We start from the raw sequence: 23,203 nt of genomic DNA on the forward strand, positions 1-23,203 counted from the left end.
TTCCTGGTAATCTTAAATCACAACACTGAAAGACCAAGTCAGCAAGCTACGGGGAACCCCAGTCAAGAAATCATAAATATTTTGAGTCTGAGGCTGTCAATGGCAGCTCCAGAATTTCTATCTTGAAGGAGCTTTAAGGCATGCAAGTTGGTTGACAGGGAGCAAAGAAAAAGAGCTATCTTTTGACTCTTCATTCACATAGCATTTATATAAAAATGAAAAACATCAATTACCTTTATCAAAAAATATCGAGGGAAGGGGTGGTCCTGATAAAGCTTCCGGGGTGAGGCTAGTAAACCCTCCCTCCTTTTGTGGTGTGGCCACAAAAGCCAACATGCTGGGCTCTGGATAAGGTAATGAGTAAGCAGAAAAAACCAGTCTGAAGAAACAAGAACAAAGAATGGATACACAGAGAAAAGCAGAGATGTGCAACTGAGAAAGAAGCTTCAGATTCTGACATGTCTCCAGTTTCCATGAGATCCTGGGGCACTACATTGCTGCCCTTGACTCTCACAAGGGTTAACAGCAACCTACCTTTACTTGAGCTGGTATCAATGAATTTCTGTTCCTTGTACCCCAAAGAGTTTTAACTAAGACACTTCACCATATTCAGCCTGATGTCAGTCTCCCCTTTCCTGGATGCCTAGATGACTGCTGATTAAGTGGCTGCTAAGTTTTTGGGGAAAAATTTATTTTCATTTTACATTACTAACTCTGTAATATAAATTATGTACCCCTTAGAGAAAACAGGCCAATAAAAACAATATCCTAAGTCTATCTTTTTAGTAAGTCTTTTAAAAACGTACTCAAAGGTAACTGTGGTTTAGCCCAGAAGATTGATGTTGTTCCCTTAATGACAGGAGTCAGCCAAAATCAGTCATCCACAAATCAGGCAGAGGAAACAGTAAGATGGATTGGTTAAAGCAGTGTTTTGCAAAGCATGGGTGAGTACCATTCCCAAAGAAATGTTTTAGGTGATCTTTGCAGACAGCACCAGATAACACAGTGAGAAAGTTAATCTCTTTTCTAACATTTCTTTTACATTAAGGAGAAAGTGTCAGTTCTGTGATACTTGCTAATTTCTTTTTTTTAACAAGGAAGGAACAGGTCTCAGAATCAAGAGTTTCACAAGTATCAGAATCTAGTTAAGACTTTAATAACACTGTTTTGTTTCTATTGTACTTCATTTTTATAGTTTTATTTTCATAGAGCAAGTGATGCAGGTTTTCCATTAATGGTAATGATATAAATTATCATAAAATAAATTTAACTTTAAAACTTAGAGAAAAATATTAAGTAAATAATAGCACAGATAATACTAAAATTTTGCTAAAATCATGACACTGGGTAAAAGAATGGTAGAAATTTGGGAAATATTGGGTTGAATTATTGGCAAGAGACTATCAAAATTTGTTGAATGAATGCACAAACCACACTCCTTGGTAACACTTCCAACAGAAGCTGCTTTCCTTAGAGATGCAGACAGCAGTGGGCCCTGACACATGTAGGCCTACTGTCTACTTGCCCTGTAGAAGTACTGGGATTTAGTTGTCTAATCATACTTAGGGATGGATATTGACAGCTGGAAAGGTATCAGTCTTGCAAATAAAAAGGAAAGCCTTTCAGTTACATGCTTGCAGCTGCCATGAAGGTCTCCATAGCAGCTGAAGTGATAATCTGTACTGTTTCCACTTCCTACAAGAGCTTTAGAGATTACTAAAGATATTGCTCCAATTTAGAAAAGCACTAAATACAAGATAGCTGCATATTTAAATCACAGTGTCCTTTACTTAAAAACCCTAAATGTCAGCCAGACCCAGTGGCTTGTGCCTGCAATCCTAGCACTTTGGGAGGCCAAGGTGAGAGAATCACTTGAGCCCAGAAGTTCGAGACTAGCCTGGGCAATAGGGCTACAAAAAATTAAAAAATTAGCCAGGCATGGTGGTGCGCATCTGTCTGTAGTCCCAGCTACTTGGGAGGCTGAGGCAAAAGGGTCACTTGAGGCCAGGAGTTTGAGGTCGCAGTAAACCGTGATGATGCCACTGCATTCTAGCCCAGAAAACAGAGTGAGACCCTGTCAAAAAAAAAAAAAACAAACAAACAAAAAAAAAAAATTAAAAGTCTAGGGCTTTTTTAAGGGTCATATTTTCAGAACAGAAGAGGTTGTGCCAAGTGACTTCTCTACAGAAAAGCAAGATAGTCTTCACTCACCAAAACACCCTGTCACTCCTGGGGCAAAAGAGAAGGACAAGACTCACAGAGCTAACACTGCCCAACAGGTCAGAATAAATACCACCTTTTATTGAAGATCTCAGAGTTTTTATTAACAAACTACAGCAGAATAATTAGTGAGCTTATGTTTGGCGAGGCACCCAAGGGAAATGTCCGAACTCACCAAAGAAGTGATTGCCATTGGAGAGACACAGCTGGGAAATATGCTTCACCTGATTCAAGCTAGTGTAAGACTGCAGGTTAGTAAGACAGGATCATGTCGGTGCAGGTGTGGGTGTGTGTATTCTAAAGCCCATGGAAACATTCTTTTTCTTTTCTTCCTTTCTCTTTATCAAATCTCCTCTTAAAAACCTTTTTCTTTTTTCTCTTTTTCTATCATTCTCAGGGAAAAACATTTTTCTATGAGTAATTCCCATATCCTATACAAAGTTATTAAGTGCCATGTCTATCATTTCCACTTCCAATTATTTAAACAGAATCAAATATTTATTATGTCTTTCCATCCCTCTCCTTCCTTGCCTCATAATCTCTAAAAACTTTTTTGGGGGAACCAGGTCTTGCTATGTTGCCCAGGCTGATCTCAAGCAATCCTCCCACCTCAGCTTTCTGAGTAGCTGGTATTACAGGCATGTGCCACCACACCTGGCTTAAAAATATTTTAAAATTAATACTAATGGTAGAAGAAAGCATTGGAGCACACCCAGTCACACAAGAGTGCAAACTCTGCTGAGAACTATGTAGCAAAAGAGATTATTCATTCTTTGCAAAAAGGGAATGAATAATAAAGTAGAAGTTCTAATAAGGTCATGGGTAGAGGTTTTCAAAAACTAAAAATGCCATACCCAAACTTATCAATTTATGATGAGTAATGCAAGATGTACTGTGAAGATGTTTCAACTAATCAAATCTATACACAGAAAAGCTATTCCAACTCTAGACACAAGCAGAATTTCAATCCACCACATCTCAACCCACCACAATTTCTCAATAAATCACCTCATAGCCCTGTCCACGTCTACCCTCAACGATATCCAGGAAGAGGTGAGGTCCCAGGCAAGGTTTTCAACAGTTGTAAAATCCTTAAAGTTTGATAGTCAGTACAAATACTGCAGTACCAAGACAGTGGTGCTGCTGAATCTGATTTTGACGAAGGGCTGGGTTCTCCAGTCAGAATGCCTGTTTTAGAATCCCTGCTCTACAACTCACTAGCTACAACCCTGAGCAAGTTAATCTCTCTGGCCTTCAGCTTCCTATGATCACAATAATCTTACCTACCTAATAGCCCACAGGTAAGCACTAATTAATGCTGACTGTTGTTGGACTTTTGGCTGGTGGGTGAGCACCACCGTAGATCAGTTTGTTCACTTGTCAGCTAGTGAATGTCTGAATTTAAGGAACAATAGTTATTTAGGGGTACTAATGTATTTAAACAATAAAAGTCTGGAGTTCAAAAGTCAAAAGTGCTGAATTCAAGGACAGTTTGTGCCCATTCTTTTCCTATTCCTGCCAGTTTAGACTAATCGCCTTAGAATTCCTAAAGAAAGCCTCTAATCCTCTTCCCATGTAGCTGTAACAAAAGCTACATAACTCTGACTTCAGTTTTGAGAACATAACACATTAATATATCCCAGTTAATATGTCCTGATGTTTAACAACGTAAAATGGACATGGTGTTTCTTATTGGATAGTCAAAACACTCCTCGTTCTCAATGACTATGGGACCAAAGGAATTCTCTTTGGTCCTCAAGAACAATTTTAAAAATCCAATTATTCATCAAAGCAAGTCTTTTTGGTTAAAAAAAAAAAAGTAATCTGCAGGCAGCTGGTACACAAAGCTGAAATTAGTCAAACTATGAACCTTGGATTCAATTTTCACCTTCTATCACCCACTTTGTATCACCTTGTATGGATCATCTCTGCCCTCTGAAAATATATACTAAGGGCAAGGGCATGAGAATATGCATCCCTAGGGAAAAGAAAATCAGAGTCCTCAGCTCAAAGTGAGGTGGTTTCTAGCATAATGGTTAAGAGAGTGAGCCTGGAACAGCCCACAGGGGTTCGAATCCTAACTACAAGATATACTAGCTGAGTGGCCTAAGACAAATTACACATCAATAAAGCCCCCGTTTCTTCATCTGTTTTAAAAAAGGGGGGGGGGGCGCTGGAAGAGAACAGCACCTCATGAGAATGTGTGAAGATTAAATGAGTAACCTATATAATAACGCCAAAAACAGTGACAATGTCAGTGTATGGTGGTCTATACACTTTAGCTATTGTTATTACCCATCTCATAGTGGTGGTGTTGCTAGAATCAGATGAGATATGAGAGTAAAGCATCACAGAAATTATGAAATAAAAGCAGGACTGATTGTGCCAGACACATAACGTGAACACCCCTCCCCCTCAAAAAACTAAACGATCCCAGCCCTGAGAAGCCTCCCTTTAGTATCATCCACACTACAAACGTGAGGTCTACTTTTGCCAAAAAAACCACTGACCTTGAAGCTTCCTCATCATTAAATGAGATAGACCAAGACCATACAACTATCTAAGAAGAAAGAAAATGCAAAAGGGACCATTATCCAATTACAGAACATCTCCGTTATTGAAAAAGCATTGCTCCTAAACACAGATCTGTGGCTTTTCACTACCAGGTTAACAGGATGACATCAAGGTCTTAAAGCCTGCGGGCTGAGGTAAGCGGTGTCGAGAAGGATCTACTTAGCACGCGGAAAGAAAGCTGCAGAGAAAACCACAGAGAAGCGGCAGAAAGGAAAAGCATTCCAGCAGCCCCACATGCCCCTCTGACACCGCTATTTTGGGCCCAAGACCCCCTCCCCCCGCCTCCCACGTGTGCCCAGAGCAGCTGTTTCTCCACCAAACAGCCCTGGATTAGGAGCTTGGGAATCCTGGGCCTGCTCTTGACTCGATCTGGGTGACCTTGCGTCAGCCCCCCTTCCCCTCTCTGGACCTCGGTTTCTCCATGTACACCGAAGCCCACCTAGTCAGACAACCCCCTAGGCCCAATTTCCGTAAAGAAAAACTCCCTGGTGGAGAGTTTTCCCTCAGATAGGATGTCCCACCCTTACGACGGAGCCGGCTTCCACCTGCGGGAAGATCTCCGGTCTCCCTTGGAGCGGCCCTATCAACGCAGCCTGTGGGCAACCCAAGTGTCTGCGCGTACCATCAGGCCTGCCAGTCGGGCCAGCTCTGCCAACCAGCCGCTGCCCAATCGCGCCGCTACCACCTCAGGGCTCAGGAAGGCAGGGCCGGCGCCTACGCGAGGCCCGGGGCTGCGGCCTAGTGGCCCGCGCGGCCCGCCCCCAGCGCCTGCCTGTCCTGCGCGCGGGCTCTCAGCTCCCTTCTTGGGCCTTTGCCCCGGCCTCGGCAGCCCTCAGCGCCTCGGACTGGCGACTAGGCAGGCCTCAGGCACTCACCGTAAATGGGCCGGAGGCGCCTGTCGTTAGGGTCCTGCACATGGCCCCGCGTCGCCATGATGACAAGCGCAGAACCGCTGTGCGCACGCGCGGGGCAGGCCCCCGGGAAAGGACTGTTAAAGGGCCAGCGTCGATCTCGCTTAGTCTATCGCGATAGTCGCAGGGGCTGTAACTAAACGCGCCTGCGCGGAAAGGGGTGTATTCCCCAAGTAGCCGCTTCCATAAGATGTGCTTGTGCTTCGTAGATGAACTCAAGCTGGGAAGAGGAGGCTTCTGTTGCGATTGAAATCCCTTCCCAGTCGCCTACTGGGAAGTGAGGAGAGAAGGACAGAAAGTTCTCGGTCAAAATTAGGGCTCGGCTGCTCCTTTTTATCGTATTTATCCTCTGTCCTGAAAAACCAGTTAGACTTGGCCATGATTAATTATTGAGGAACCAGAAACTCCTCTGGGACAGTGACCCAGGGAAAAGTACGGGTAAGGGGGCTGGCTGATCAACAGTAAAAATCTGCCCCAAAATTTCGAGAACCCTCCAACCCTCTCCTGGGGCTCAGCCAACTAAGAAGCATCCTAGATGAATTCAGTATGTGGCCAGAGCTCTGCATAGACAGTGTGTTGCATGTTTTTTAAATGCATTATCATTTAATGTTCATAACAGCTCTAGTATTTCCCTAGGAGGTAGGTACTATTATAGTATTACCTTCCTTTTTACAGATAGATTTATTCATACAAAACTTAGTGCTCGCATGCTCTGTTTTAGGCACAGAGGATACATCAATAAAATAGACAAAGCCTTAATGGAGCTTTATTTGTACTGGGGGAGACAAGCAATAAGTAAAGTAGACGGTATATTAGATGCTGATAAATGCTACTGAGAAAAATCAAGAAGGGACTTGGGGGAGGGGGTGAGAGATGGAGACAATTTTATAATAAATAGTGTGGTCAGGGAAAGCCTATCTGAGAAAGTGACAGTTGTTAAATACTTTAAGTGGGAGAAGAAGCCAAGTAGGTGAGCAAGGCTCAGTGGGGTCATGACCTAAGGCCACATAGTCGCTGTGATTCAAACCCAGTTTTTTCTGAGAACACTTATCCCCTCCATTTGTTACAGGCCCCATGCAGTGTCCCTAGTGTCAGCCTTAACCACCTGGGGTTCATCCCTACTACTGATGTTCCCTTTCTCCCTTTCTGGGCCTTTCAGTGTCCAAAAAAATGATTCTCCAACTCTAGCGGACATCTGAAACCCCTGGGGAACTTGATAGCCATGAGTTTCCTGGAGTTATACTCCCAGATATTTTGATTCAATCTGGGGACCACTCTTTGAGAAATATTAGTTAGGGGATCTAGATCAAAAGTCTTCAGAATCCACCAGAAGAGCAAGTTAGCAATTGCTATTAAGCTTTTAAATATGCATACCTAAAAAAAAAAACTGTAATGAAAATAGTGACTGATAATAGTGGGCATTTATTAATCATTTATTATGTCCAGAAACTGTGCTAAGCTCTTTTACATACATCATCTCATTTCATTCTGACAAACTGGTAGAATAGGCACTCCTGTAATCATCATTTTAAAATGAGAATTTTGAAGCATAAAGATGTTAGGTCATTTGCCCAAGATCACAGAGTAGTCTGTGGTCAAATTTTTGGTGGTCTGACTCCCAAATCCACACTCTTAGCGACTACACCAAACTATTACCAGTGGTTACCTCTTAAGGAGGTAAATGTTTTCACTTTTTACTTTATATACATCTGTACCGATTTCTTTACATGAGCATCATCACATTTTTTAATATTTTAAAAGTTTTAAAATGTATGTTTACAAAAATGGCACACAAAAAAGGTAAGCATGTCAAGCCTTTTGATCTAATAATTGATTCCAAGGCCATCAGCAGAGTGCAGAAAAATATAAAATGAAGGTTGTTTCCTAACAGTCCTAACATCCTAACTGTCCATCAATAGAGACTGGTGGGCTGGGCATGGTGTCTCATGCCTGTAATCCTAGCACTCTGGGAGGCCCAGGTGGGAGGATTGCTCAAAGTCAGGAGTTCGAGACCAGCTTGAGCAAGAGTGAGACCCCCCGTCTCTACTAAAAATAGGAAGAAATTAGCCAGACAGCTAAAAATATATAGAAAAAATTATCTGGGCATGGTGGCTCCCAGCTACTCAGGAGGCCGAGGCAGAAGGATTGCTTGAGCCCAGGAGTTTGAGGTTGCTGTGAGCTAGGCTGACACCACAGCACTCTAGCCTGGGCAACAGAGTGGGACTCTGTCTCAAAAAAAAAAAAAAAAAAAATGCAGGAAATTAACCATGAAAACTGCAATATGTCATTGTCCTGTTTAGGATTAGGTATTAGAACAAGTCCATCAAGACAGAAAAGAAAAACAAAAACTACAAGAGTCATTGGGTGGAGACACCTACATCACCACACCCAAGCAATGGGGTCCATCTCCCTGTGTCCCCAGCTTCTCAGGTACAATGCACCCACGTGCCTCACTGCCCTTTTGGGAGAGGGTTTCTCACCAGAGCAAATCTGTCACCAAATGAAGGGTGTACTTTCACTATGTTGCCCAGGCTGGTCTTGAACTCCTGGCCTCAAGTGATCCTCCCACCTCAGCTTCCCAAAGTGCTAGGATTACAGGCATAAGCCGAGAATCAAACTTTCTGATGGCTGGGTGAGGTGGCTCACTCCGTAATCCTAGCACTCTGGGACGCTGAGGCAGGAGGATCGCTTGAGCTCAGGAGTCTGAGACCAGCCTCAGCAAGAGTGAAACCCCATCTCTACTAAAAAAATAAAAATAAATATATATATATCCATATATATATAGAGAGAGATATATCCATATATATATATATATAGATATATGAATAAAGAAACAAACTTTCTGGCCTAGCTCAGAGGAGGGCAAACTATGACCCATAGGCCAAATCTTGCATACCACCTGTTTTTGTATAGCCTGTGAGCTAGGAATGGTGTTTACATTTTTAAATGCATGAAAAAATCAGAAGAAGAAGAATATTTCATGATGTGAAAATTATTTAAAATTCAAATATCAGTGTCCGTAAATAAAATTGCGTAGAAAACAGCCATAGCTGTGCATTTATGCATTGCCTATGGCTTTCATGCTACGACAGCAGAGTCGAGTAGTTGCAGTGGATACCATATGGCTCACAGCTGTAAATATTTACTATCTGGCTCTTCACAGAAAAAGTTTGCTGACCCCTGCTCAAGGTTAATGGAAAGCATTTAAATACTCCCAGGATAAAGTTATTAGGCAAAATACAACACAATCCTTGGGACAGACTTATACATTATTCATTGTTTATCCAGAGTTCAAATTTAACTGGGTGCCTTGTACTTTTACTTGCTAAATCTGGCAACCCTACCCCAGGGAGAACTCCATGTCCCCAAAATCATGCTAACCAGCAAGAATGAAGGGTAGGAGCCTCAGGCAAGCTGACCCCAGCATCACTCTGAGATGGTGTACCCAGATATCAGCTGGCTGAGGTTGGGCTTAGACAGAGGAGGGGAGGGAGGAAGAGACACAGGGTTCACCTTTGGTGCAAGTGAAAGAGATGCTGAGTCACCTGAGTTTCAAGAATTTCCCAGGAATGGAAAAATACAGCACCTTCAGGGGGGACACATAGGAGGCTCCTGGCCAAGGCTGTGGTTATTCAGCTATGTTCATAGGTTACTTTTATTGGCCCGTCTCCAGAGGAATGCCGACAGGCTTGCCACCCAGCTCTCTGAACTTGGCAAGGCCATGGTGTGATCTGGACCTACCTAACAGAGGCCCCTAGATCTTTAGGTCACCATCCTTAGTGGGATGTATTTTCCTCCACTCTGAAAGCTGTTTCCCATCCAAGTAGGATGAATTGGCCTTTTTCTTTTCTCATTCCTACCACTTGTGCTCAGAGTCTAAGACTGAAGCAGTGACCCGGCCCCAGGCGGGCCTGTCCTTACCTGCCCCTGGGGAGGCAGCTTCCACACCCTTTGGCAGGCCTGAGTCACTTCAGGTAACAAAGGAGATGACCACCAAGGGAGCCAAAAGCCCGTTCATGCTGTATGATTCAGAAGTTGGAACTCTTAGAGAGGACATTATGGAAAAGTTCTCAGCAGGTGTTCATGAAATGGTGGTTCCATTCTCTCAGCTTAGAGCAGGGGAATACACCCTTCATTTGGTGAAAGATTTGCTCTGGTGAGAAACCCTCTCCCTAAAGGGCAGTGAGGCACGTGGGTGCATTGTACCTGAGAAGCTGGGGACACAGGGAGAAGGACCCCATTGCTTGGGTGTGGTGATGTAGGTGTCTCCACCCAATGACTCTTACAGTTTCTGTTTTTCTTTTCTGTCTTGATGGACTTGTTCTAATACCTAATCCTAAACAGGACAATGACATATTGCACAATTTTCATGGTTGATTTCCTGCACTTTTGACAGTAGAATAAACAGCAACTCTGGTTCTGAAATCAAACAGATTCAGCTTTCAATCCAGGCTCTGACATTTATAAACTCTGTGATCCTAAGCAGATGAAGGAACATCTCTGAGCCTCAGTTTCTGCATTTGTAAAATTATGATAATAAAATAGCTGAGCGCGGTGGCTCACACCTGCAATCCTAGCACTTTGGGAGGTCGAGGCAGGAGGATTGCTTGAGGTCAGGAGTTGGGGACCAGCCTGAGCAAGAGGGAGACCTCGTCTATACAAAAAGTAGAAAAATAAGCTGGTCCTGGTGGTGTGTGCCTGTACTTCCAGCTACTCCGGAGGCTGAGGCAGAAGGATCGCTTGAGCCCAGGAGTGTCACATTGCAGTGAGCTATGATCACACCACTGTACTCTATCCTGGGCGCAGGCCCCTTTCCACCACAATCCCTTCTGTGCAGTGGCTGTGTCCCCAGCACTTCCAATTCTGTTCACCAGGTGGCATATGAATACTAAAAAATGCAGGCCAAACCAGAAAGGATTCATCTAATTTTGTTATTCTTGTTTAACAAAGCGTAGCAAATATGATACTTTTGTAAGCTATATTTTTATAATTTTATAGTCAACTTTATTGAGGTATAATTTACATGCCACAAAATTCACAGGCAAGCTGAAAATTGCGTTTTTTAAGCGCACGATTTAATGATTGTTCAACCGTTACAATAATCCAATTTCAGAACATTTCCATCACCCTATTAATATTCCTCTATAAACTAGTGTTTTTCCTTTTAAAAATTATGTAATATTTCAAGATCTGTAAAAGAGAATATCACTCATGTATACATATCACACGGATTTAACAAATTTTAACATTTGGCATGTGTAGATAGACTCATATATTGCATGCATATTTTTTCTCCCCACCTCCCTGCCTTTCCAGAGATAACGGCTATTGTGCTCCCAGACTATCCTTTCATCCATGTTTTAATATTTTTCTTATATATGTATGTTTTTATAAACAATATGTGATATTGTTTTGTTTCCTTTAAAAATTCCATAAATGTTTTCATGTTATTCATATGCTTTTGTAAGTTGCTTTTTCACCTGCTATTTGGATAAATATTCCCTAATTGCACTTTGACAAGTTTGTATGAATTTGCAGTCTCACCACCAGCATGTAAAAATGCCAGTTTCTCTTGCCAACACAATGTGCACTCAAATTTTGGGATCTTTGATAATCTCATAGTGAAAAATATTTCCGTATAATTCTAATTCATGTTTCTCTGGTTACAAATGATATTTAGCATATTGTCATCTGTTTAAGACCAGTTTGTATTTCTTTTTCATTAGTCTTCTCATGTTCTTTGGCTACTTTTTTCAGGTTGTTAGTCTTTTCTTTCTAATTTGTAATCACTTTTCTTTTTCTTTCTTTCTTTTTTTTTAGAAACAGGGTCTATCTCTGTCACCCAGGCTGGAGTGCAGTGGTGTGATCATAGCTCACTGCAGCCTCAATCTCCTGGGCTCAAGTGATCCTCCTGCCTCAGCCTCCTGAGTAGCTGGGGCTATAGGCACATGACACCATACCTTGCTAATTTATTTTATTTTTTTTAAGGAAGTTAAAAAAAAAATGCTGGCTGGGTGTGATGGCTAACACCTGTAATCCTAGCACTTTGGGAGGCCCAGGATGGAGGATTGCTTGAGGCCAGAGTTCGATACCAGCCTGAGCAAGAGCAAGACCCTGCCTCTACAAAAAATAGAAAAATTAGCTGGACATAGGGTGGACACCTGTAGTCCCAGCTTCTTGGGAGGCTGAGGCAGGAGGATCACTTGAGCCCAGGAGTTTAAGGTTACAGTGAGCAATGATGATGCCATTGCTCTCTATCCCAGGTGAAAGAGTGAGATCCTGTCTCAAAATAAATAAATAAATAAAAAGTATGTTGCCATATTGCCCAGGCTGTTCTCAAACTCCGGACTTCAAGCAATTCCCCTGCCTCCGTCTCCCAAGTAGCTGGGATAACAGGTGAGAGCCACTTCGCCCAGCTGGTATGGGTTTTTTTGTAATGAAGAAATGTTTTATTTTTTTGCAGCCTTTCCCCACTTCAATATCATTTTCAAATTACTTTATTAATTCTCGTTTTTTTTTCTTTTTTAAAAATAAGACAAGATATCGTCAAGCAGTCTCCTAGTATTTATTTTTGCGTGTGTGTGTGTGTGTGTGTCATCCTTGCGCAGGGGCCACGCTAATCTTCTCTGTATCGTTCCAATTTTAGTATATGTGCTGCTGAAGCAAGCAGGATCCTAGTATTTTTATGGTTTCATGTTTAACAGGTAAATCTTTGATCCATTTAGAATCTATTTCTGTGTAAATAACAAGATGGGTTTCCGGTTTTACCGTTTTCAGTTGTACCAAACCCTACTTATTTGAATAACCCATCTTTTTCACAAAGCACAGAATGCCATCATTATCGTATGTTAAATTTCCATATGTATGTCTGGCTGGTCATGGAACAGTTTACAGGCTCCATTCAAGGGAGGTCAAAGGTCAAAGCTGGGGTCTGCAAATGGGAATCTGTGCAGCTGGCTGGATTCTCTGTTTTGAGTGTGCACTTGCTTTGTACAGCCTCTGAGGTGCTGGCCTCTTAGGAGAGCCTTGTCAGCTGCATTTGACTGCTGGATGCCAAGAAGGAGGCCCTTGATTTGACATGAAGGAGGCTCAGGGAGGTAGTGATGCTATACGGTCAATTCTCTGGTAAAATGGAGCATAAGAGATAAGGGATTAAAACCAGCCAGGAAATTGACAAACTGATTCTAAAATTTATCTGGAAATGCCAATGACCTACGATAGCCAAGATAATCTTGAAAAAGGGGAGGAAGACAGTAGGAGGACTTGTTAAGTAGATAGGATCTCCAGCTCTTCTCGGGACAAGGGTTCCCTCATTTGCTGCTGTTTCGGGCAATTGCCCCACCTGGAAAGAAGGATAAGGGCAGGCACTCCATTTTGGAATGTGCCATCCTTAAGCCTATCCTAAGCAACTGCTGTACCTGGGGAAGGAGGGAATGCTTTGTCAATCTAGGAATTCCTCAGCCTAGGTATAATAGGCTTTAGAAAGTGACCTAGAGCAACCTAAGGGTAAGTAATATACCATTAGCTTGAATCTGCATTGGTGTTCACCCCCCCCCCAAGATGGGCTTTTTCAGAGGGAGCTCCTATATGCAGATGGAATCTTGAAGACACCTGTTGATCATTTGAAACCATCCCACACCTCCTGAGAGCCTGCCTCCAGACTGGGCTAATAAAATGAAACCGAGAAGCAATTGAGGAAGTGAGTGGGTCAGCCAGAGAATTAGTTGGTCTGTCTCTCTCCAGGCGGGGACACAAACCTGTTTTATCCTACAATAAAAAGTTGCTCTTGTGAAACAGCTCTGTCATATTGGCCTTGCTGGTGATTTTTCCAAGAAAGGAGTCAGGGGACCAGGACAATAGTCTGGACTTGCCACTTTGGTGGTCATTCTTCGGCCAAGAGCACACCACGAACCGAGGGCAGACTCCCATCCTGACATCTTTGGTGTGGAAACTCAGGATTCTGACGGACTTATATTACCAGATTTCAAGACCCAGGTATGCCAACACACCCGGCTTAGGAACATTTTATTTCTGACCAGAAAAGGCAGCCAGGGCATGGTGATCACGATGGCAGCAAGAGGATTTAGATTATTAGGCTTGAGGAAGATCTGTTTCCTGGGTTACCGGGAGACAGGTGTATTTACAGCGAAGATTAAATGGAATTCTCCTTAGGTAGACTTTCTCCAACCATAGTTTAAGAAATACCCTATGCTTGCAATTCCTGTAAAAAAATTAATTAAAATTAAACAAACAAAAAAAAAAAACACTTTCCAAGCCGCACAAGAATCGTTAGAGGGCTTGTTAAAATTTTTTTAAGTTTCAGGGCAGGTGCAGTGGCTCACGTCTATAATCCCAGCATTTTCAGAGGCCGAGGCAGGAGAATCGCTTGAGCCCAGGATTTTGAGGTTGCTGTGAACTAGGCTGATGCCACGGCACTGTAGCCCAAGTGACAGAGTGAGACTCCAGCTCAAAAAAAAAAAAAAGAATTAGCCAGGCGTGGTGGTGTGCGTCTGTGATCCCAGCACTTTGGGAGGCCAAGGCAGGAGGATCATTAGGGCCCAAGAGTTGGAGGCTGCAGTGAGGTATGATCAGGCTACTGCACTGCAGCCAGGGAGGCAGAGTGAGACCGTATTTTTACAAAAATAAATAAATAAAAGACTTGCCATAAAGCTACAGCCATAAGAACAGTGGAGAATTGGCATAAGGATAAACAGATAGATTAGTGGAACAGAAAGTCCAGAAATAGACTCTACATATACAGTCCCTTGATTTATGACAAAGTCCCAAGTGCAATTCAATTGAGGAAAGAATTTTTCTCTCAGTAAATGGAACAAAACCTTTAACTTACACCGTACACAAACATGAATTCAAGATGAGTCATAGACCTAAATGTAAAAGATAAAACAAGGCTTCTAGAAGAAAACAGAGTATCTTTGTGATCTTGGGGAGGCAAAGATCTCTTAAATGGGCACGAAAAGCACAAATCATAATACATAAACTCTTCCCTTTATTCAACACTTCCTTTCCTTTTCTTTCTTTCTTTCTTTCTTTTTTTTTTTTTTTTGAGACAGAGTCTCGCTTTGTTGCCCAGGCTAGAATGCAGTGGCATCATCATAGCTGACTGCAACCTCATACTCCTGGGCTCGTTCCTGCCTCAGCCTTCTGAGTAGCTGGGACTATAGGTGCTCACCACCACGCCTGGCTAATCTTTTTTTTTTTATTTTTATTAGAGACGGAGTCTTGCTTGAACTCCTGACCTCAACGGATCCTCCTGCCTCAGCCTCCCAGAATGCTAGGATATAGGCATGAGCCACTGCACCCAACCTTTACTCAACATTTATTGAATGCCTACTGGGTGTACTGCCCTATGCTAGGTTCCAAAGACACACTTGTGAGTAAGATGTCAGCCCCGCCTTCCAGGAGCTCGCTGTGTCTAATGGGGCAATGGGCATATACCCAGGCAATAATACTGCAGCTTTCTAGGGGCTCAGAATGGACACTCACAGAAGGCAATGGGGTCCAGAGGGGGGCAGCTTACTCAGAGTTCAGGGAAGGCTTTTTGGAATATGTAAAATCAAAGGCAAGTCTTGAAGGCTGAGGGAAGTCAGACAGGTTGTGGCACAAAGAAACAGTGTTTGGGAAGTCCTGGAAGAGGGAGGAGTGGGTGGGTAGAACTGTAAGATATTCCATTTGGTAGGAGTGGATGGGCGGGGCTTGACATAGTCTGAAGAATGTGTCTGTGTTATTAATTTTCCTTTAATTGATCACTTAAGCCAGGGGTTGTCCAACTTCACTGAGCACAGTAATGACCCTGTAACTTCTAAAATGAATATTCTGGGATGCCACCATAGAAATGTTTATGCAGTAGCTGCAAAGTGGGCCTAGGAATCTGCATTTTAACTAGTCCTCTCCCCCTTGGCCTCCCCCCATGCTACTTATCTTGCCAATCCTCAAACCGCTCTCTGAAAAATACTAATTTAGCATGAAGGTTTTTTTCCCCCTGGGAAACTGGGAAGTACTTTCTTAGGCGGCGAAGGGGAGGGAACTGAGGGCTTTCTTGGAAAATCAGACTATGATGCAAGGTACCCTACGAAGTCTCCTCCCCTAGACACAGGAACGGTCTGCGCAGGCGTCTGAGGGATGAAGCTGCCCGAGGAGGGGCGGCAGCTTCTGAGAACTCTGCCCAGCAACGCTGCAGCCTGGAAAATGTCCCAGCATGCTCTGAGGCCTCCCAGCCAATCCCAGTCCTGCTCGTGAATATGCATGAGTCCACGGATGTCAGCTGGAGTTTTGCGCTTCTTCCTCCTTGCTCAAACAGGACAGTACACTACACACACACACACACACACACACACACACACACACACACATCCCTCCTTCATCCTTCCTCTTCTCCAACAATAGTTGGCAACATCTCTAGCTCCCTGCTTCAAAACTGACTAATGTAAACATTTTGGGGCCTGAGGATATACCAACAATGTTTCAGGGCCTGGCACCTCCATTAGGAAACTGGCTTTCAGCATTGGTTTTACAAAATATTTCTCTACTAATAGATGAATATACTTGTGACTATGTGCAAAAAAAATAAAACAAAATGGATATTTAAAGTCTGCCCTGAAAGAGCTAAGTCCACAGGCATACAAGGGTGTGTGGTATGTGTCCTTCCGTGGCAGACATTGTCCTTTGCCTAACTAATAGCTATCTTCCCCCAATTCCCTGGTAGAGGTCCTATTTCCTCTTCCCACGTTGTCAATTATCTAAGCCCCTCTGGGTAATCATGAGGGGGCCGGCTAATGGGTGAGTGCCGGAGTTACACCCTGGGTGACTGAGAAATAGAAGATGGAACCCTAAAACTTTTAGGTAGAAATTAAAAGGCTAGTTGAAAAAAAAGCCAAGGCTAAGGATTAATAACTCATGCAAGCTGGGGATATGTATGTACACATGGATGGCTGGAACTTTTAATAACCAAAAGCTAAATAAAGCCATACTCTACAGCTCAGCCAGCAATTTCACTCTTTCGTGTACACCTAGCAGAAACAAACATCCTATCTAACAAAGAACAAGAATATTCATACTTGGCTGAAACCAGAAACAAGCCAAATGTTCATCAACAGTAGAATGGGATAATAAATTGTAATATAGTCCCAACTTATTTGGAATAGTATACAGCAATGAACAGAAATGAAGTAAGGTTATATGCAACCACATGGATGAATGTAACATTCAAGGTATTGCATGAGAGAAGTCAGACACAGGCCCCACATGGTGGCTTATGTCTGTAATCCTAGCATTCTGGGAGACTGAGGCAGGAGGATCGGTTGAGGACAGGAGTTTGAGACCAGCCTGAGCAACAAATGAGACCCTGTCTCTACAAAAACTAGAAAAGATTAGCCGGGTGTGGTGATGCATGCCTGTGGTCTCAGCTACACAGGAGACTGAGGCAGGAAGATCATGTGAGCCCAGGAGTTTGAGGTTGCAGTGAGCTATGACGATGCCACTGCACTCTAGCTGGGGTGACAGAGCGAGACCCTGTCTCAAAAAAGAAAGTAAGAAAGAGGCCAGTCACAAAAGTCTCCACGTTAGCTGGGCATGGTGGCTCACGCCTGTAATCCCAGCAATTTGGGAAGCTGAGGTGGGAGGATCACTTGAGGCCAGGAGTTCAAGACCAGCCTGGGCAACATAGTGAGACCCCAATTTAAAGTGTCCATGTTGTATGGTTCTATTCATATGAAATGTCAGAATAGGCAAATCCATGGAGACAGAAAGCAGATGGGTGGTTGCCAGGCCAGGCACAGAGATAGAGGGGTAGGCATAGAGCATGACTGTTAATGGGTCCAGAGTTTCTTTTGGAGATGACAAAAATGTTCTAGAATTATTTTTTTTAATGTCTGCCACAGAAGAGAATGTTCTAGAATTAGGTTGTGGTGATGATTGCACAATTCTGTGACTACACTAAAAAGTCGTTGTATGGTATACTTTAAATGAGTAAATTGTCTGATGCGTGAATTATACCTCAATAAAGCTGTTTTAGAGTTTCAAGCTTCTAGAGGCCGTGCCACTGAGCACCTGTGATGCGTGGAAGCTGCAGCTGCACCTCCTGAATGGGCCTTCCAGCCAGCTGAGCACCTCAGATGAGAACCATGTCTAGGCCAGCACTAACCTCACCATCTGCAGTTGGCTCACCTGCTGCTGTGCCCCGGCAGCCAGGTCTGATGGCCCAGATGGCGACCGCTGCAGGTGGTGTGGCTGTGGGCTCTGCTGTTAGGCACACACACTGGGTCCTGCCATCACTGGAGAATTCACGGGGGGAAGTAATGCTGACCCTTCAAACCTTGACGTCACTCACCGAGAGCCTCAGGGAAGCCAGCCAGCACAGCCCTGGCAACTCGGTCCTTCTGAGATGAAACAGTCTTTGGAGTTTCATCTTGGAACCAGGGTGATTGAAAACTCTGTGAGGGTTTCAATGAGATGCTGAAACAGTGCAGACTTGTAAATGGATTATCCTAATCAAGAAGTTCAGATTGAAGAAATGGGAAATCGGCTCTCATGACCAAGTTAATTTAGCATAAAAATGTAATTGATAGTGAAAGTATAAAGTGTAAAACCATCAGTTAAACCTCTTGCGTCATTAAACTTCCTTGCTTCTTGGCTTCAGAATTGCAATGAAAGAGGGTGTTCTTACTGTGTAGAAGTTCCACATGGGATGGCAAAGAATTTGGGGCTGGGCAAATGATTGGTGTGGCCTCCTTAACGCAGCTGTAGTGATGTTATTCTTTATGAGTTAATCAGAAAAGTAGTGATTTTTTTTTTTTTTTAAAAAAAAAAGCTGTTATTTTAAAAAGTCATTAGGTGAGGTGTGGTAGCTCACATCTGTAATCACAGCACTTTGGGAGGCTGAGGCAGGTAGATCGCTTGAGGCTAGGAGTCTGAGACCAGCCTGGGCAACATAGCAAGACTCCATCTCTACAAAAAAAAAAAAAAAAAAAATTAGCCAGGTGTGGTGGTATGCATCTGTAGTCCCAGCTACTCAGGAGGCAGAGTCTGGAGGATTGCTTGGGCCCAGGAGTATGAGGCTGCAATGAGTTACGATCAAGCCACTGCATTCCAGTCTGGATGACAGATTGAGACCCTATGTCTAAAAAAAAAAAAAAAAAAAGAGGTGTATGCACTTTATGGTGTATAATTATACCCCACTTAAATTAAAAAATAATAACAGCACCTTCCTACCAGAGGTATTTGAGAAGATGGGTGGAGCAGGAAGAAGTATTTGGGATGGGGTGCTTGCTGGATGCCAGGGACTCATTCACTGCCAGAGTTGCCTCTCGGTGCACCCAAAAAAGTGCCAGAAAGATCAAGCATGGAGCAGCCTAAAAAGACAGAGGAAGCTGAAGAAGGGCTGAGGGCAGTGCAAAGGATACAAGGCCAGAGAGTAAAAAGCAATCCAATTCGATGAAAACAAAATTAGTTTCAGCTAAACAAAACTGCCTTTTAATGTTTATTATAAATCAGCACCTGAACAAAACCATCGACTACTTCAAGCCAGAGATAAAAATCACGAGCACCTTGATGTAATTTTGCAAGTATGAACTGAGAGCCTTCCGTTTGTCCGAATCCATGCTAGGCACGGGGCCAGGAATCTGTGACTCTACTCAGCTTCTTGCTGGGAAGTAAAAGTGGGGGGAAGGGAAGAAGTTGACAATTAGAACCACAAGGAAAAGCTGCATTCTGTCAGGGAAAATCCCTAGTCTTGAGCAGGGGCTGAGGCTGCGGGGAGCAGAGGACAGTTCAAGAGAACAAGGACAGGGGAGTTTGGGGAGCAGGAATCACGCTGGCTTCTCAGACTGGGTAGTGACAGCTTTGGCTAGAAGAGAGGGATTCCCTTCCCCCAGCCTGGCAGGGCCCTGAGTTTGGCAGAGCCTGGGAGGACAGGGCAACACCTCTCCCCTAAGACTTTATCAAAATTCCACTACTGAAAATTCCAATGCTGAATCTGCCAGAGCCCAGAAGGGCCTTTTAGATCATGACACCAGAAATTCAGATTCAGTTAAGCTGGTGTGTTGGGATAAAGGGGTTTGTCTAAGAACAGAAATATAAAATACTATTATTATTTTTATTTTAGAGACAGGGTCTTACTCTGTCACCCAAGTTGGAGTGCAGTGGCATGATCATAGCTCACTGCAACCTCCAACTCCTGGGCTCAAGTGATCCTCCTGCCTCAGCCTCCCCCAGGCTAATTTTTTATTTTTTGTATAGATGGGGTCTCACTATGTTACCTAGGCTGGTCTAGAATTCCTGGCCTCAAGCAGTCACAGGCCACTGGGCTGACCTGAAATTTAAATTTTTAACAAGCCCTTTAATGATTCTGATGGGGGGGGCATTGAGGGATTTTTTTTTTTTTTTTTTTTTGGAGACAGCATCTCTCTCTGTCACCTGGGCTAGAGTGCCCTGGCATCACCCTAGCTCACAGCAACCTCAAACTCCTGGACTCTCCATCCAGTGCTAGGATTAGAGGCGTGAGCCACCGCACCTGGCCTGAGGGATGTTTCTCAAACTGTGGTTGGAGCAACTCTGTCTGAGGAGAACTCCATCTAATCCTCTCATACAGATGTCTCCTGGTAAACCACGGAGCTGATCTTCCTCAAGCCTAATCTAAACCCTTTCTGTTGTGGGGTGGGGTGGGGTGCTTTTCTTTAAAAAAAGTAAAAATAAAAATTAAACCCTTTCTGCTGACATTGTGATCGCCATGCCCTGCCTGCCTTTTTTGGTCAGAAATAAAATGTTTCTAAACTGGAGTGATTCCCTTCAACAGGGGACTAGTAAAAAAATAAAAATAAAAAAATAAACCGAAGTGGTGGCTTAGGTCCGTAATCACAGAACTTTGGGAGGTAGAGGCAGGGAGATCACTTGAGGCCAGGAGTTCTAGATCAGCCTGGGCAACACAGCAAGGCCCTGTCTCTACAGAAAAAAAAAAAACTAGGAGGGCATAGTGGCACATGCTTGTGGTCCCAGCTACTCAGGAGGCTGAGGCAGGAAGATCACTTGAGCACAGGAGTTCAAGGTTGCACGGTAAGCTATGATTGTGTCACTGTGGATTGTGTCACTCCAGCCTAGGATGACAGAGTCAGACACTCTGTCTCAAAAAAAAAAACACACACACACACAAAAAAACTAAATTTTTTTTTTTTTTTATTTCTGCTGCTGGATATAGGCCAGTAAAAATAAGGCACCCAAGACGTTAAGTGAAGTTCGGGCTTGTCATTATTTCTACTTTATTCCTTGCTACCCTAAACCATGTTGTCTCTTCCCACTGTGAACTATGAATTTAGAGGGACTTCTGGGTCACCTGTGCAAGGGGAGATATTTGCCCCCAGGAGACAGAACTCTCATTCTCTTGTTTATTTATTCAAAACGTGTTTGTACCAAATTGGCAAGTAGGTGGAGCAACTGGAAACCCTTGTACACTGCTGGTGGGAATGTTAAATGTTGCAATCACTTTGCAAAACAGTTTGGCAATTTCTTGTAAAAGTAAAACATAAACTTACCATATGACCTAGCAATTCTACTTCCAAGTAGTTATCTGAGAAAAATTAAAACATATGTCCCCAAAAGACTTATACAAGAATGTTCATTGGTGCTTTTATATGTATTGGCCCAAGACTGAAATCAATTCTAATGTTTATCCATATAAATTGTGACATATCCATACGACGAAATGCTGTTTGGCAATAAAAAGTAATAAACTACTGTTATGATCAACAGCATGGATGGGTCTCAAAAACATTTTGCTGAGTTAAAACACCTTATTCACAAAAGGACACACTGTATGATTCCAGTTATATGAAATTCTAGAAAAGACAAATCTCTACTACAGTATTAAAAAGTAGGTTAATGGCTGTCAGAGTCCAGGTGAGCAAATGGTGATTAACAGAGGAAGAGTGGTAGAAATAGTCTATATCTTGATTGTAGTGATGGTCACATATGTCAAAATGCATTGCATTATGCACTTACTATGGCTGCTTTTATTGCATGTAAATTATGCCTCAAAAATTGAAAAAATTGGAGTAAAAAACATTTATGTCATGGATCATTCAAACATAAGTTATACATAACAGTCAACAAGGTCTATAAATGCAACTTATAACTGTCTCATTAATACATTGTGTGTATGCAGACAGATTCTTCCATAAGTTAGGATCACGGGAAAATATGGATTCTTTTTTTTTTCTGCCTATAAAAATGACCTACTTGCAAAATTATATAATTTAAGAAGTGGAAGTTCCTTTTGAACCCAAGATTCCAAGGCCCACAACTGATAATGGATTATTCTCCTAGTTTATTTTTAAGCCTATCCTAACCTTACATAGACAGCTTAATACTACTAATATTTATTAATAATGTATTTAAAAATATAGAATCCTATTTATATATTTGGTTTATCAATTTTTTTCTCAGAGAACAATATATTTTGCATACCTTTCCAGACTTGATTCTTATACTTTTTGTATGGTTCCACTGAACTATAATTTCTATTTAACTAGTCCCATTTTGAGAGACAATTTGGTACTTTATTCTTTGAGACAGAGTCTCACTCTATCACCCAGGCTGGAGTGCAGTGGCGTGATCATAGCTCACTCCCGAGCTCAAGCGATCCTCCTGCCTCAGCCTCCCAGAGTGCTAAGATTACAGGTGTGAGCCACCAAGTCCGGCCAGGGATTCAGATTATTATGTTTTTTCATCAGATAAGATTATTAATTTTTAGACACAAACGCCCAACTCTGGTTGATTTAGTAAACATGGATTTTTGTTGAAAGGATACTGTATAGTGTACAGCATTGCTGGACAGTTTTTTTTTTTTTTAACAGGATGAATGAGTTTTGTGGGCCATATTGAGACTTGAATCACCACAATTCTGCCTCTGTAAGGAAATCTGTTTCAAAGCTCAGAAAACTGTTACAAATCATCTAAATTACTGTTGTGGACCTCAAGACTTTGTGGATCCTCACTGTGGGTTGGTGGTCTTGTAGTTAACTGGGCTTCCCCACTAAAGCATATATCACGCTGGTAGTCATTGCTATTCAACTCCTCTCACCTGGTAAACTCTGGGAGGGCAGGATCTCGCCCTCTTGTTTGCCAATGAAGCTCCCGAATCTTATCTGGGACCTGTCATGTAGGGTGTGCTGTATACATTTGCTCAGCAAATCAATAAGGGTGGTGCTGAAGTTGTTCTGAACTTCAGGTATTGGTTATGCTGGATTTGAAAATAATATTTTTCTAGAACCAAACCCACAATAGGAAAAAAAAATAACATTTTATAACCACAATGTCTACCAATAGGTTGCTGGTTGACTAAATCTTGATATACCTATATAATGGTGTACTATTGAAAAAGTATGAAGACACGCTGGGTAGATATTCTTTTTACTTTTTGCTGATAGTGGCTAGCTCTCCGAGACAGTAGTAACAATGACAACCAGGCAAGGTGCAGAACAATATTGAAT

The 23,203-nt window shown here is 42.7% G+C and overlaps 1 protein-coding gene, 1 non-coding gene and 1 pseudogene across 2 annotated transcripts in view; 1 reads left to right on the plus strand and 2 right to left on the minus strand.

The window, feature by feature from the left end:
* NAA25 (N-alpha-acetyltransferase 25, NatB auxiliary subunit) overlaps positions 1-5,737 on the minus strand; it is a 57,775-nt gene extending 52,038 nt beyond the window's left edge. Inside the window, exon 1 of the mRNA XM_069497602.1 lies at positions 5,670-5,737. Within this exon, the coding sequence (XP_069353703.1) occupies positions 5,670-5,727 (58 nt within the window). The 5' untranslated portion in view covers positions 5,728-5,737. The remainder of the gene's footprint in view (positions 1-5,669) is intronic.
* Positions 5,738-12,267: 6,530 nt separating this feature from the next.
* On the minus strand, positions 12,268-12,371 carry LOC138401997 (U6 spliceosomal RNA). Its single transcript, XR_011236591.1, has one exon. It is a non-coding gene; the product is annotated as a U6 spliceosomal RNA (small nuclear RNA).
* A 5,405-nt stretch (positions 12,372-17,776) lies between these two features.
* Positions 17,777-18,249, plus strand: LOC138401907 (coiled-coil-helix-coiled-coil-helix domain-containing protein 2 pseudogene; annotated as a pseudogene).
* The last annotated feature ends 4,954 nt before the right edge of the window (positions 18,250-23,203 follow it).

This window comes from Eulemur rufifrons, chromosome 21 (genome assembly GCF_041146395.1).
Source record: "Eulemur rufifrons isolate Redbay chromosome 21, OSU_ERuf_1, whole genome shotgun sequence".
Taxonomy (NCBI): Eukaryota; Metazoa; Chordata; class Mammalia; order Primates; family Lemuridae; genus Eulemur; species Eulemur rufifrons.